Below are 14,604 nucleotides of genomic sequence, written 5' to 3'. Positions count from 1 at the left end.
CACATACATTTTAAAACACGAGTTTTAGCATTCGCTCGATTTGTTACAATGGAAAACAATATGCCCACCGGCAGTGAACTGACATCTCAGGAGCTACTGGACTCTGTCAGTCAGCCACACAAAAAACAATGCCTGAGTAATGAAGATGAGTCATCAAAATGTGACACACGACCCCTGACAAACACTGAAAACTTGACATGGTGGACAAATTACGCAGCTTCATCCAAGAAGAATGCTTGTCATGATTTACAAACACGGCGAGATTGGAGACATGAGTTTATAAACAATTTGCACAGAATAGAAAGCAATCAACGGTTCATGAATACTATTCTTACAAACAATAATTTCATATTTGGTTGTCGAAAAATAAAATCCTAAATGAACAAATGCCAAAAGAAAAAGAACGATTTAAAAAAAAAAAAAAACACCTTCTAATGAGGTCCATAGTAAACTCAGAAGGGAATGCCCTTCATGAATAGCAAATGAGAGCCAGTGCGTGGATGCTATTATCAGCTTCATGTTTTCAGCATTAAAAAGTGGAACAAAAATTCAAGTTCAAGTTCATGAGATGCAAAAGGCATTGCTTGCCCATCATGTATTATTGCACCAATTCAATTCAATTAAACAATACAAATTCCAGCCAGTCAACTGTCCTGATGTTCATCTGTATGTGAAAAACGATGGATGGGCTTTCAGAGGGCATGAGGCTCTAAAGTACCTTCAATTCAACTCAACATTTCTCAGCTCATTAACCAGTTAACTCCATACTCTAGAAAGACACTTATTTAAAAATTTGGCCAGAAAACTCGTCTTTCAAATATTAATCGATTTCATTGACCCTCTTTTTGGCAAAACTCTCAAACCAGGCTTGAGAGTTTTTGCCAAGATGAGAATCATCTAAAGTCATCACAAAAATATAGTATATAAGGTTGGCCAGAATATTAACATAACAAATATTTACAGACACTTGTTAATTTGACCTCTACAAAGATCATATGTGATCCATAGTGTCAAACCCATATAGTGTTAAAACGCTCAAAAATATGAAACAGTGCTTTTATATACTTCATGATACTATATTCATTCTCTCTTCGGAGGTCTATTCATTTTACGATTAACCCTATTTTCAGCATCAGTATTGTTTCAACATGACACCGTTTTGAGATGATGGGTCACATAATAATAATAATAATAATAATAATAATAATAATAATAATAATAATAATAATAATAATAATAATAATAATAATAATAATAATAATAATAATAATGCTGAAAACTTATATAGCGCTATAACTCAGAGACACCAGACTCTCTAAGCGCTTAAATTACAAATTACTTTGGCTGAGACATACTCATTCACACAAACAAGCACACACAAGACAACACAGCACACAGCAGATGCCAATCTAGCTTCTCATATCATCTACTAAAATCGAAACGATATGTTTTAAGCCAATGTTTAAAAATACACAAAGATTCTTTTTCATGAATGCTCTGTGGTAAGGCATTCCAAACAGAGGGCCCAAAATGAAAAAAGGATCTGATTGTAGCATTTTTTACACATTTGAGGAACAACTAGTTTGGTGGAATCACTGGCCAAACGTAAGGGGTGGGGTTTTGAATATCTTTAAATTAGTTCCAAAAGGCAGGAAGGAGCAGTACTTTCAAGACAACGATACACTAACTAAAACACAAGATTTGAATCTAACCAAATTATTAACCTGATGCTCCATCAACAGTCCCGAGTCTAAGAATGAGCCGAGGCTTTTGACTTTGTCAATAATTTGGATGGAAGCATACCCCAGCTTCAAATCTGTTTCACTTTTCCACTTCCGGTTCCCCACATACAGCACCTCTGTCTTTTCATCATTCAGTTTCAGTCTTTTCTCATTCATCCAATTCTTAACACTTTGGATACAATTCTTATTAATGATAATGTCTGATAATCCTTGTAAATTTCTCGTATTGGAGACGCAGTACTTCTGAAACTTCTGATGATTTTAGGCAGAGGACAAGCGTACAGAACAAAAAGAACAGATCCAAGTACTGAACCCTGGGGAACCCCACAATCAAGAACGATTTCCTCAGATCTATATTTGTCCACCGTAATAATCTGTTTAGGATTAAACAAATATGACCTGAACAAATCAAGCGCTGCACCAAACATGCCATAAGTAATTTCAAGATGTTTGAGGAGAAGATTGTGATCGATAGTGTCAAAAGCGGACGATAGATCAAGCAAATTCAGCGAAGAACATGAACCATTTTCTATAACAGAGAGAAAATCATTAACAACCCTGACAAGTGTGCTTTCTGTTGAATGATGTTGCTTATAAGCGGACTGAAACATATCATAAATCCCTAATCGTTTCAACTACTTTCACTAAAATAGCATGTAATCCATAATGGAATAAGGTCTTGATAAAAGGTAATTTTAGAACATTAAAAAAAAAAAAGTATAAAAATCCATTATAAGTTGGGGTTTTTTTTTTCAAATTAATTTCCCAAAGAGAACAATAGAAATCACTGACCAGGCACTCCTTTTACCCTTGAGTGTAGTGACCACATATGGAAAAAGATCTAATAGCATAACAACTGTTCCAGCAAAAGACCACAATGCTGCATATTTAGAATTTTCCCAAAAAATTAAAAAAAAAAACAAGTATATGTAAGATATATATTTAAACACGATGAAATCATTTTTAACAATTCAATTTTAACTGAAAGCTGTGCTAATGTTCAATGGACTCCTGATAAACACTGCCAACATTGCCGGACTTTAAGCAAAGTTGACTTTTTCTAAAATCAATGGAGTACACTAAGATAAGGAACAGAAAATATGGGACCAACTTGAGGTGTTGACTTTTAAGCAGAAGAGTGTTGATTTTAGCCTCAACAGTCATCAAAAGAAAGACATACAGTGTTAGTATTTCATCTTGCTGATCATTATTGGTTAGTTCAAGATGTTTGTTGAAGAGATCCAACAAAACAATAGATTACAAAACAATCACACGGGTCAACTGCACTCAAGAGTACAAATCTGTGCTTGGGGCAAAGTAAGACTAAAGAGAAAATTTAAAATTTATCATCCTTATTTGACTCAATAATTGGACAAAATAGTGGGCGAGGAGGGGGTTATCTCAAATATGAGATTATACAAATGTAAATACCGCCTTGCATTTAGAAATAACATTGTGTTAAGTATGATTCACTTCAATAACAAGCATTAACATCATTATTTCTGTAAAGAAAACAGATATATTAAACAATATAAGTGAAAGTTACAGGGACCTGTTCCAATCATCAAGTCTTATGAACCAGGATTCCTTCTGCTTCTTCCGATTCAATGCTAATAATGATGCTACTTCAAATATTTTATTCACACCATCTCCAGTCTTGGCAGAGCATTCTAAATATACACACGATTTAATCTCTGTATGAACCTTATAACCCTCCTCCCTGGTTACTGTTTTCTTCTCCCGTCCTCTTCGGCTATCATGATCTATACATCGATCTCTGTCATCAATCTTTGTGCCAACAAGCATGAATTGATAGTTATTGGCACAGTCAGCAGATTTCAATTCTGGTATCCATCTTTCCTTAATGTTGTTCAGAGTTAACTTATTACAAACATCGAAACAAAGGAGGATCACATCAGCATTTGAGTATATATTTTTTGGTGTAGTTGTTTCAATTTGCCCAGCGGGAGCATCATAAATGACAATGGGAACCTGTATTGAAAAAAAAATACAAAAGATTATCAAAATTTTTAATTTAATACCTAACTATTTGCATTACATATCCCTCTTCCATACAACAGCAAGTTAATTGTACTTTTTTTATGAGCACCCACAAAATATCCATCATCGTACATTGTGATGATAGACATTTTACAATGTGTTAATGTGTATGATGTGCCTTGCCAAAGACCATGATGCCAGGCCATGACTTTAATATCATCGTCACCCACTGATCATACTTATTGTGGTTTGATTTTAGTTAAAGATGAGACATGGTATTTGTGATGAGAGAAATTTGGCACAACAATTGTTTCACGTAAGTACCTCGTGGTCAGGAAGCAGGAAAAATACAGGCATAATAATCAGATATACCTGTGGCCTGACATTTTAACCTACTTGGCCATCCCAGCACCAGGGCCGCTCAAGTTCATGTATTGAAATTCCTCTATCTTGTCACAAACAGGAAACACATTTGATTAAATCCCTTGCTGTTTAAAATCCAAAGGACCCAACACCAGAATATCACCTCTATTTCTTACATCTTTAGTTTCTAATCTTTATGTTTTTTCATTCATCGTTGGAATAGATATTGTAAAGATTAGCTCACATTCATGATCACTCCATTTCTAAAGGATCACTATCCATTCATCTTACCTCTGGATTATAATTTTCACTGCTTTACTGGACTTATTTCAATGAATACATTTCATACCTATTTCCCCTTTTTTTTACACACCAAATTTTATGCGTTGTTTTATATTCAGCTCAATATAGCACTCCTTAGTTACCCAGTGAATGCTTCTCTTTGTTTATATTCCCAGATTTTTCTACAGAGAGGACATACCAAATATTTCTCTGTCATCTGTCTGGTTTTTTAGTAATGTATATATGTTTTTATTGATTTTTGTTGTTGGGTGAAGAAAGGTTTTGAGCTCAAAATGTTCAGTGTTTGAAATTTTGTTCATTTTTGTTTATTGATAAAAATTTACGTAGTATCAAAGTTAATGTTTTTAGTTTTTACATGTTAATGGTAGTTGAATAAAACTATCTATATACATGCTTATTTTTAATACATTTTTTCCAATTTTGAAAAGTAGCAAAAATCTCTAGGATTGAATGAGTTAATACTTTTATCTTTAGAAAAAAAAATCAACTGACCAACTTTACTCATCACTTCTACATCTTAAATAAAGCCTTTATTCAGTCTGCATTGGTTTAAACAATCTCCTTTTGTATTCTAATTTCTGGGCGACAGGCAAAAACCTCCATTTTTTTCAGATTAAATATTTCCCTTAGTTGTTGGAAGAAAAAAAAAACAACCCTTGACATCCGGAAGATTTCAAAACAAAGGGCATCCCTACATATCATGTGAAAACTGTAGCCTCCTTTATCATAAATTAATATCTAATTTCCACATAATATTTATATAAGCATTAAAGAAAAATGTATTCCTTTACATTTATGATATTGAAATTTCTAGCCGTTTCCAGCCCAGTCCCTTGAACAAACAAAGAAAAAAAGCATGAGTTAACCCTAATTTGGTAATTTAGTAACAAAAAAGTAGGGCAATGTGTGTATGATCAATGACCTTTGCCTTTTAACAGAGTAAGAAAGATAGAAATGGTGAATAAACAGGGATGCCCTTTGCAAAAATAAATAAAAGCCTGACAATTTCTCTACAGAGCATATATATAAAATTGAGGAATCACACCCTTAGATCATAGAAAAGGATACATATCCACCTCGCCTCCCTTAACCCTTCCCATTAAATAACCAATGCTTTCATCTTTTAAAAAATCAACTCACCAATACCGAACAAGGTCAGCAGGAATTTTTTTTTTAAAAACAGTTTTCTGGCTTTAACCAGAATAAGGACATCTCAGAATAAAGCATGGACAACATGCTCATCAGTATTGACAATAGCAGGCATACAGACGAATTGAGAACAACAAATAGGGCGAACAGAGTAACGATTGGATAGAAATTAACTGAATATATGCACGACATACATACCCTTTTTCTACCCTGTTCAACTGTGGAGCGGTGAAGCTCGGTTAAATCATCCTCAGGGTCCGAACAAAATGTTTTCTCTATATGCTGTTTTACCAACTTGGTTTTACCAATTCCTTGATCCCCGACAAGGACAATCTTTAAAGGACGCATCTTTCGAGTGCGCACTCCAGCTGAAATGAATTATAAAAATTAAGTAAGAGCATACTTTGGGAGAACTGGATGTGGAAATGAACCATATAACATCACAATCCCTGCATCATTTCAATACTATTATTATAATAATTATTATTATTATTATTATTATTATTATTATTATTATTATTATTGTTGTTGTTGTTGTTACAGATTTGTGTGTTGGTATGTTATATCCGGCTGATGAATGTTGTGAGTTTGTTACCTAAAGGCACAGCATCAATACCCACACCCATCATCCCTAGCTGTGGCATCTGTCAATCTTATGTCATGTGCCAAGTAAATCCCTCCCTAACTCAGAATTTTTAAAAATATAATCAATAAAAATGTATTTCTAATTTCAACAATTTTTGGTGTAGACACATAGGTCTTGGTATCAAACTTATTGTAAATTTGACGCTTAACAAGAATTTGAGGTAAAAAACAGCAAAAATTGGAGAAAAAAATTGTCTACTTTTTTATACTGCCACGTCTGCAATCCATCGCTGATCGCTCAGGAAAATAGGACCAGCCGGATTTTCGAGCGACTGTTATCATAACAAACGCCAATTTTATAAAAAGGCAAAATATGCAACAAAGACTTTTTTCTTTAATTACAAAAAAGATAAAATAAAAAAGACGAAATATGCGGCAAAAACATGCGGAAGGCAAAAATATGCAGCCACATATATGCGGATGCAGTGGCATTTTCCTGGAGGGACTGCAATATACATCCCTAGTCATCTATTACCTTCGGTATAAATGTTAATACGTACATCCCATTCTGAGTGCAATATACATCCCTAGTAGTCTATTACCTTTGCTATAAATGTTAATGTGTACATCCCATTCGGATTACCCCCCCCCCCCCCCCCAATTTGAAGTTCAACTGTACGGCTCAGTAGAAAATAGGACCATTTTTTAGAAAAGTGAATTTGCCTATACTACTGGTTTATTGAGTCTGAAGTTGGCTCTGAGATTAGTTGGTTCGATAAGAGGTACTTTACTAAAGTCAATGAAGACAAAAAAACAAAAAACAAAAGGGGGGGGGGGGGGGGGGGGGGGGGGGGGGGGGGGGGTCTGTTCACTGAATGCAAGGTTTTGTTGAGTATGTTCACCCTCCTTATGTCCAGCATAACTAAAAGCAGTCACGAGAGATAGATAGATAGAGCGAGAGAGAGAGAGAGAGAGAGAGAGAGAGAGAGAGAGAGAGAGAGAGAGCGAGAGAGAGAGAGAGAGAGAGAGAGAGGGGGGGGGGTGATCATATCATATCAACTCCTGTATACACATTTCCAACATGATTCCCATATCTCAAGCCCATCCAGCCTAAATTTCAAATACATGACATGTATGTTCACCCTCCTTACGTCGGGTATCATTAAAAGTAGTCACGAGAGAGATTGAGATGATGATGCTGTGAGAATGAGAATATGGAGAACGGGGTGGCGGCTAGGCTAACCCCACCTGTTGGGAGAATAGCGAGAAGGTGCCACTACCTCTATTTTTACCAGGATGAGAATTGCGACTCCCTTTTACAATGCTACTTTGACATATTGAAGACATAAGCGCCTGATAAAAGATCCACGGTGAAAAAAACAAATTGAAAGAGATAGAGAGTTGGAATTGGAAGATTTATAATTCAGAAAAGTGAGTGGAGCAGGCACTTATGTTGGTAACAACAAGATATGAAGTGAATAGAAAAGTGCCAGAAGACAATAGAGAATAAAAATTTTTTCGCGGCGGTGGTGGGGTTTGAACCTGCGACCTTATTGGTACGACAACTCCGCCTGGCAGGTGAGAGCGTGGCTCTACCGTGTGAGCTATCCACGAACACAAAATATTCGTTTCAAACTCAAAGTCATTACTAGATCCCTCTCTCACCCACTTCTTGAGACCGCCGATTCGTTCGTACACCACCATCGCGAATAATTTTGACCAGCAGTTAAGCTTAATAGCCAATATTCTCAACACAAACATATAACATAGAAACGATTGAGACATTGAGTATGCTCCGGTGTATGGGGTGAATTTTTAATTCAGAAAAGTGAGTGGAGCAGGCACTTATGTTGGTAACAACAAGATATGAAGTGAATAGAAAAGTGCCAGAAGACAATAGAGAATAAAAATTTTTTCGCGGCGGTGGTGGGGTTTGAACCTGCGACCTTATTGGTACGACAACTCCGCCTGGCAGGTGAGAGCGTGGCTCTACCGTGTGAGCTATCCACGAACACAAAATATCGTTTCAAACTCAAAGTCATTACTAGATCCCTCTCTCACCCACTTCTTGAGACCGCCGATTCGTTCGTACACCACCATCGCGAATAATTTTGACCAGCAGTTAAGCTTAATAGCCAATATTCTCAACACAAACATATAACATAGAAACGATTGAGACATTGAGTATGCTCCGGTGTATGGGGTGAATTTTTAATTCAGAAAAGTGAGTGGAGCAGGCACTTATGTTGGTAACATTCGGTAAAAAAATTTTTATTCTCTATTGTCTTCTGGCACTTTTCTATTCACTTCATATCTTGTTGTTACCAACATAAGTGCCTGCTCCACTCACTTTTCTGAATTAAAAATTCACCCCATACACCGGAGCATACTCAATGTCTCAATCGTTTCTATGTTATATGTTTGTGTTGAGAATATTGGCTATTAAGCTTAACTGCTGGTCAAAATTATTCGCGATGGTGGTGTACGAACGAATCGGCGGTCTCAAGAAGTGGGTGAGAGAGGGATCTAGTAATGACTTTGAGTTTGAAACGAATATTTTGTGTTCGTGGATAGCTCACACGGTAGAGCCACGCTCTCACCTGCCAGGCGGAGTTGTCGTACCAATAAGGTCGCAGGTTCAAACCCCACCACCGCCGCGAAAAAATTTTTATTCTCTATTGTCTTCTGGCACTTTTCTATTCACTTCATATCTAATTGGAAGATTTAGAACTTAGACAAACTTCAGATTTACCACTATCAGTCCGGTTTCTGAATGGTCTCAATGGAGCGCATAGTTTTGAGCCCATTTTATACTTTTTTTTCAGCTGTAAAGCACTCGAAGGACAACAAAAATTGGTGAATACATTGGAGAAAAAAAAAAAGAAGTTTTCTTGGCGATATGTCGAACTTGCAAGGTTTCAAGGAAGATGGACTGTGTCTGTGTACTGTGTAGGAAAAGAGAAAGCGAAACAGGAAGTAGGAAGCGAGAGGAGCAAAGAGTAGAAAGCCGTGTGTGTGTGTTCCATGACAACAGCGAAACCCGAGCGTATGTTAGCCATTTAGGTAGGGCATACATGGATGATGACGTCGTTAAAAAAGAGGGGGGAACAGACTGTGCTAAAGTTCCTACCTTCGATCGCTCACCTTCCATAGCAAATTATAAGGAAAAAATAACCTTCCTACATGGTTGTTAGGTGGCAAAAGAAGTACATACCAAAAAAATTCGATCACGAATCAAATGATGTCTAGATATTGATATTTTATGTAATAAATGGTAAAATTTATCAAAAGTTACTTTCGATCTAGTTTTAGACCACGGCCACGGTAAAGTTAATTAGTCAAAATTGATGCGCTTGTCTGAACAAAACAAGAACCATTTGGACCCTAATTTTCATAATTATTTAGCCATACATTATGAAAAAGTTTCATTTGCGCATGTTTGTTTGCACTAAAAGTATATTATATGATGATTATATTATATTATGTGAAGAACAATAAAAGGGATACCTATTTTGTGCGCTACTTTTTCCGGCTTCTAAAGTTCCTAATCACCAGCCTCGAAGGCAAAACCAAACGTCAAACGATACGAATGGTTTCAATTTCAGTGTTCGAGTTTGTAATTTGCATCGATTGTAAAGATTTAGTTCTATGTTAACCTGTAATAGCTTTCCGATCTTTAACTTTGGATGTCTCACTCCCATAATTTCAGAATCCTTTGTAGATTTGTTTTCATCTTTACGATTCACTTCGTAATTTGACTAACAGTCACTAGCTTCACTCAACGATTCTCATTTGGACGTTTCCGTCTCTCAAGTTTGCTTCATGCTCATGCAGTGATTGATTTAGATTCTTTTTTAGAAAAGACATTTTTTTATAATAATAATAGATGGATTATGGGTTTTTATTGGTAACAGTTTGTTATTTGTTGATTGGTGTTCTCGAAATTGTGGGACTCGGTGCGAGAGGGTGCGTGAAAACGATACAAACAAGGGAAAATGGGTTGTCAAGAGAAGAAAATCCGGCAGAGATGATAGATTTTGTTTGTGAATTGGGTTTGATTGTTATTTCGTGTAGATTAAAACAACACAGTTACAATTTGGATCGTGTATCCGATGGGTGACCAGTGGATTTTCGTGACATGTCTTGTGCGACCGACCTTTATAAGTTGTTCAACAGTCGGTCAGAGATTATGTCTTTGTGAAAGGCATTTCTCCTCGCCTTATCGTAGACTGGAGTAATAATTCGGAGGACTACTCTTACTCCCCCCCCCCCCCCTTATTTTTTACATCCATGTCTTTGTCCAAATACCGTATGTTATAAGCACCTAACGGGCTGCTTTTGTCGTCCAATATATTACATCTCTGTTGTCCACCGGGGAAAAGAGATAAATTGTAAACGCTGTGAGCTGGGTTTTTTTTTCGTTTTTTTTTTTTTTTTTGGTCAACACTGTTAAGTACTATTTAAATGATATCTATTGTTACACTATTTGACACAACCCTAAATTAGTTGCTAAGCTACGCCACTGAATGCAACTTTGTTGTGAATATTTTCCCCACGAGAAAGAGAATCAACACACCATTACTGTAAATATTTTAAAGTTTTAGTCATATTTTATTGCAAACGATAAAAAGACCCACTGAATTCGGCATTATGAGAAAACGGTTTGGTCTATCACTGTCGGTATTCAAAATTCGTAATGTCGCTTAAAATATAAGCCTGCATGCAACAAAATCACGGCTCCCTATTTTCGTAACTCTGGAGGAATTTGCGATATTCCGTGCTCACGGGACTTGGAACAACTAGAGAAAAATCATCAAAAGTTGTGATCAGTTGTGACTCGCATGTACCGTGTTTGCGAATGCCATGTTGGACATCAGTCAGCACGTTGTGATTATCAGGGTGTTTCTTGCTATATATTCCGTGTTCCAGCAGTTTACATGATATCAATGTTATATAGATAGTATGCAGATGACGTCACTCAGGCCTTTGTTATTGTTTTTGCCATCCGCGTTTGTGAGTTGTTCTCACTAAACTGTATTAACCAGACTATAAAAGTTCATGGTTACACAGAGTTTGTGTGTTGGTCCGTTATACTTCCGGATGGCAATGTTATGAACTCCTTGGCCAAGCGCATTCTATCTACCCTCTTCCGCACTAGGACAGGACTGTCCCGGGACAGTCCTGTCCCAAATCTGTAACATATAGAATTTAGAGAGATCTTCCGCACCTATTGGGACGGGACAAAACAGTCCCGTTGTGTCCCAAGCCGTTGTGAAATGCTACAAAATCAGCGGGACAGGACTGTCCCAGTCCCGTGTTCATATCGTTTGTGATAGTAGAAAAATATAGCAGACTTCCGCACTAGGACAAAACAGTCCCAGACTTGGCGGCGCCGTGTCAAAATTGAAATGCCTGTCTTTATTTTCTGCATCCCTACTACCACTACTACTACTACTACTACTACTACTACTACTACTACTACTACTACTAATACTACTACTACTACTACTACTACTACTACTACTACTACTACTACTACTACTATTACTACTACTTCTACTACTACTATTACTACTACTACTACTACTACTACTACTACTACTACTACTACTACTACTACTACTACTACTACTACTACTACTATTTCTACTGTTGCTTCTGCTGCTGCTAATGCCACTAATATATTAATAACTACATCCCTTATATTTTGTATTTATTTCCAATTCCATTGTGTTTATTTTCCAACAAAAGTCCACACTTTATTTTAGTTCACTTTCTATACTGCATTACACAGTTCCTTCCCGCCTCCCCTCTTTTGACATAATTAAGTACGCACCTTTTATAAATTTCTATTGCTCTGTTTTAATTCGCGCTTCCTCACAAAGTAGCAAACAATTTCCTGCCCATCAATGTTTTTGTTTATGCATCTTAACAACGCCACTACCACATTATCTCATTCGTCTGTAGTTTTTAATTCATCATGTGTTGTTGATGAAGGGGAAACCCGAAACGTCCATTTTATCTGTTTTCGTATATTAAACTGAAGCTTACATTCAATTTCACAGTTATAATTTATTTATTTATTTCAATTCTGAATATAAAAAAGCAAGAACAATTCAAAAAATAATTCTATGTGATGAAACCACGTACAGAAGGCATAGCAACATAAATATTTTCGGCAATTTAAAAACGTATGTTTATAAATATAATTTAAGAAGTGTCACACTTTGTGACACAGCAGTAACATGTCTAAAACCGGTCGCACATCTATTCGGTAACTTGTGGGATCACCTTTATCGTTATTTATTTCGGGAATTCTCAATGAAAATATTTTTAAGTAAGTCCTTCTGAGCCACTTGGACTCAGTGTAAAACAAATTAAGTCCTTTAGAGCCTTGTAGCCAATGGTGAAGGAGTTATTCCGGTTTCAATAGCGTGAAGCGGACAATTAACGTATTTGTTTGAAAACCTTTGAACGGCACGCTAGTCTGTAGTCTATCGCAGATTACTATCCCAGCTTGACAGGTACCCTTTTACACCTGAATGGAGTGAGTGATTGGAGTAAATTTTCTTGCTCTAGAAAGTACAAGTTGGCTTCGGTCGGAATCGAACACAGAACCTCTGAGTCCAGAGTACAACGCGCTAACCATAGGCCATCTTGCCTCCTAAGCAGGGACGGCTGGTAATAATGGGCAGGGTGGGCAAATACCAGCCTGTTTTTTCAAGTTATATGCTGTATTACCAGGTCTGAAATAATCAAATTTAAATTAGATAATTTCAAAAGTTACTACTTAAACTTTATACTTCGTACTGAAATCAATTTGTGTGTATTTTTGATAGATTGCGAATCACCATGCATCCCTTAATGCATAAACCAGGATACGCTCCTGTTCTTTTTTTATCACCCCCCTCCCCCCCCCCCCCCCCCCCCCAACCACTCCACTCCGCCCACATCGTCATCTCATCGTCTCGTCGCCTGACGGTGAACTAACTCCGATTTTTGCTGTCTGGCCTCTCTAGTACTAGGTCGGGCTAATTCAAATGAGCCCACCTTATTAACCAGTGAAAACTAAATAGAGATTTTGGCAAACGAACTTTTTCTTATTTATTGCCTTACTTGTGCTGGTACCATTGATGTAATGACTTTGGGAATGTTCCAGTATTGAATTAAATTTATTAATTTACTAATTTTACATCAATTTAGTATTGATTTGTGTTGTTTTTATATATTTGTTTATCCATTTAAACTTTTCTTTTTTTTTCTCGTTTTCTTTAGTGCTTCTCAAAACTCATTTATTTAAATTGTTTTCTTATTTGTTTTTTGTTGTTGTTGTTGTTTTTTGTTTTTTTTTTTGTTTTGTTTTTTAACAAATTAATTTGTTAGTTCTTTTTTTTTTTAATTCTTAAAGTAATTACCCCTGTATTTTTATTGCCAGACAAAATAATTTTGCAAAACAATGTAATTTTCTATTGTATTCCGTATAATAAAACAAAACACTTTTATTCAAAAGTCACGACTAAATAAATATATAAAATACAACCACCATTTTGGTTTGCTCAACATTTGAATTAGTATACGAGAAATACTCTTCTGAGAAAGGAGAGGTTGAATTCTAACTGACTTATAGAGGAAATACGGAAGGGTGGGCAGATTCCGTACTTGCCCGTCCTGAAGCTAATACATACATAAGATAGTTCGCGATGAAGAGGCGGGAAGCTCGGGGTTGGTTGGGTAAGGAGTAAAGATAACACGGTCGTTATTGTTATAGTCTAACGAATGCATGAGGAGAAATTCGTAACATTATTTTGTCTTAATTGTATTGTATGAAGTATTGGCGAAAGCCTAAGATTAAATAAACGTTGTTTTTGTTTGTCTTATTTTGACTATGGAACTGATACTGATACGAGTACTTGTCATAGCAGAGCTGCCTACTTGAAAAGGAAAATAAAAATCGTAGTTTTCAGGGCTAATAAAATCGTAGATATTTTAACTACCCTTTTAAAAAATGACCGGAATTTCGACTGTTTTGATAGATATCAATTTTTTTTAAACAAGAAAAAATGATTGGAAACGTAATAATGATGGTGATGGTGGTAGTGATAGTGGTAGCGGTGGTGGTAGTAGTAATGATGGTGGTGGTAGTAATGATGATGGTAATATTATTATTGTTATTATTATTATTATTATTATTATTATTATTATTATTATTATTATTATTATTATTATTATTATTATTATTATTATTATTATTATTATTATTATCATCATCATCATCATTATTATTATTGTTATTATTATTATTATTATTATTATTATTATTATTATTATTATTATTATTATTATTATTATTATTATTATTATTATTATTATTATTATTATTGTACGTATTGGTGGTATTACTATTGTTGTATTTTTGTGTGGTTATTAATGGTATCAGTTTATTGTTTGGTTCCATTTACCA

General features: G+C 35.7%; 1 protein-coding gene across 1 annotated transcript; it reads right to left on the bottom strand.

Moving 5' to 3' along the window:
* Positions 1-1,608: 1,608 nt before the first annotated feature.
* LOC144968543 (cdc42 homolog) lies at positions 1,609-9,080 on the bottom strand. The gene is made up of 3 exons (XM_078907007.1): positions 8,896-9,080; positions 5,757-5,926; positions 1,609-3,734 (listed from the first exon to the last, which is right to left on the bottom strand). The coding sequence occupies exons 1-3, from the start codon at positions 8,948-8,950 to the stop codon at positions 3,285-3,287; spliced, it is 675 nt and encodes a 224-aa protein (XP_078763133.1). The 5' UTR covers positions 8,951-9,080; the 3' UTR covers positions 1,609-3,284.
* Between the last annotated feature and the right edge of the window lie 5,524 nt (positions 9,081-14,604).

The sequence above is a fragment of the Berghia stephanieae genome, chromosome 3 (assembly GCF_034508935.2).
Source record: "Berghia stephanieae isolate SIO BIC M18660-M18661 chromosome 3, UCSD_Bste_1.3, whole genome shotgun sequence".
Classification (NCBI taxonomy): domain Eukaryota; kingdom Metazoa; phylum Mollusca; class Gastropoda; order Nudibranchia; family Aeolidiidae; genus Berghia; species Berghia stephanieae.
The sequence above is the reverse complement of the archived record's forward strand: the minus strand, read 5'-3'. Positions and strand labels throughout refer to the sequence as shown.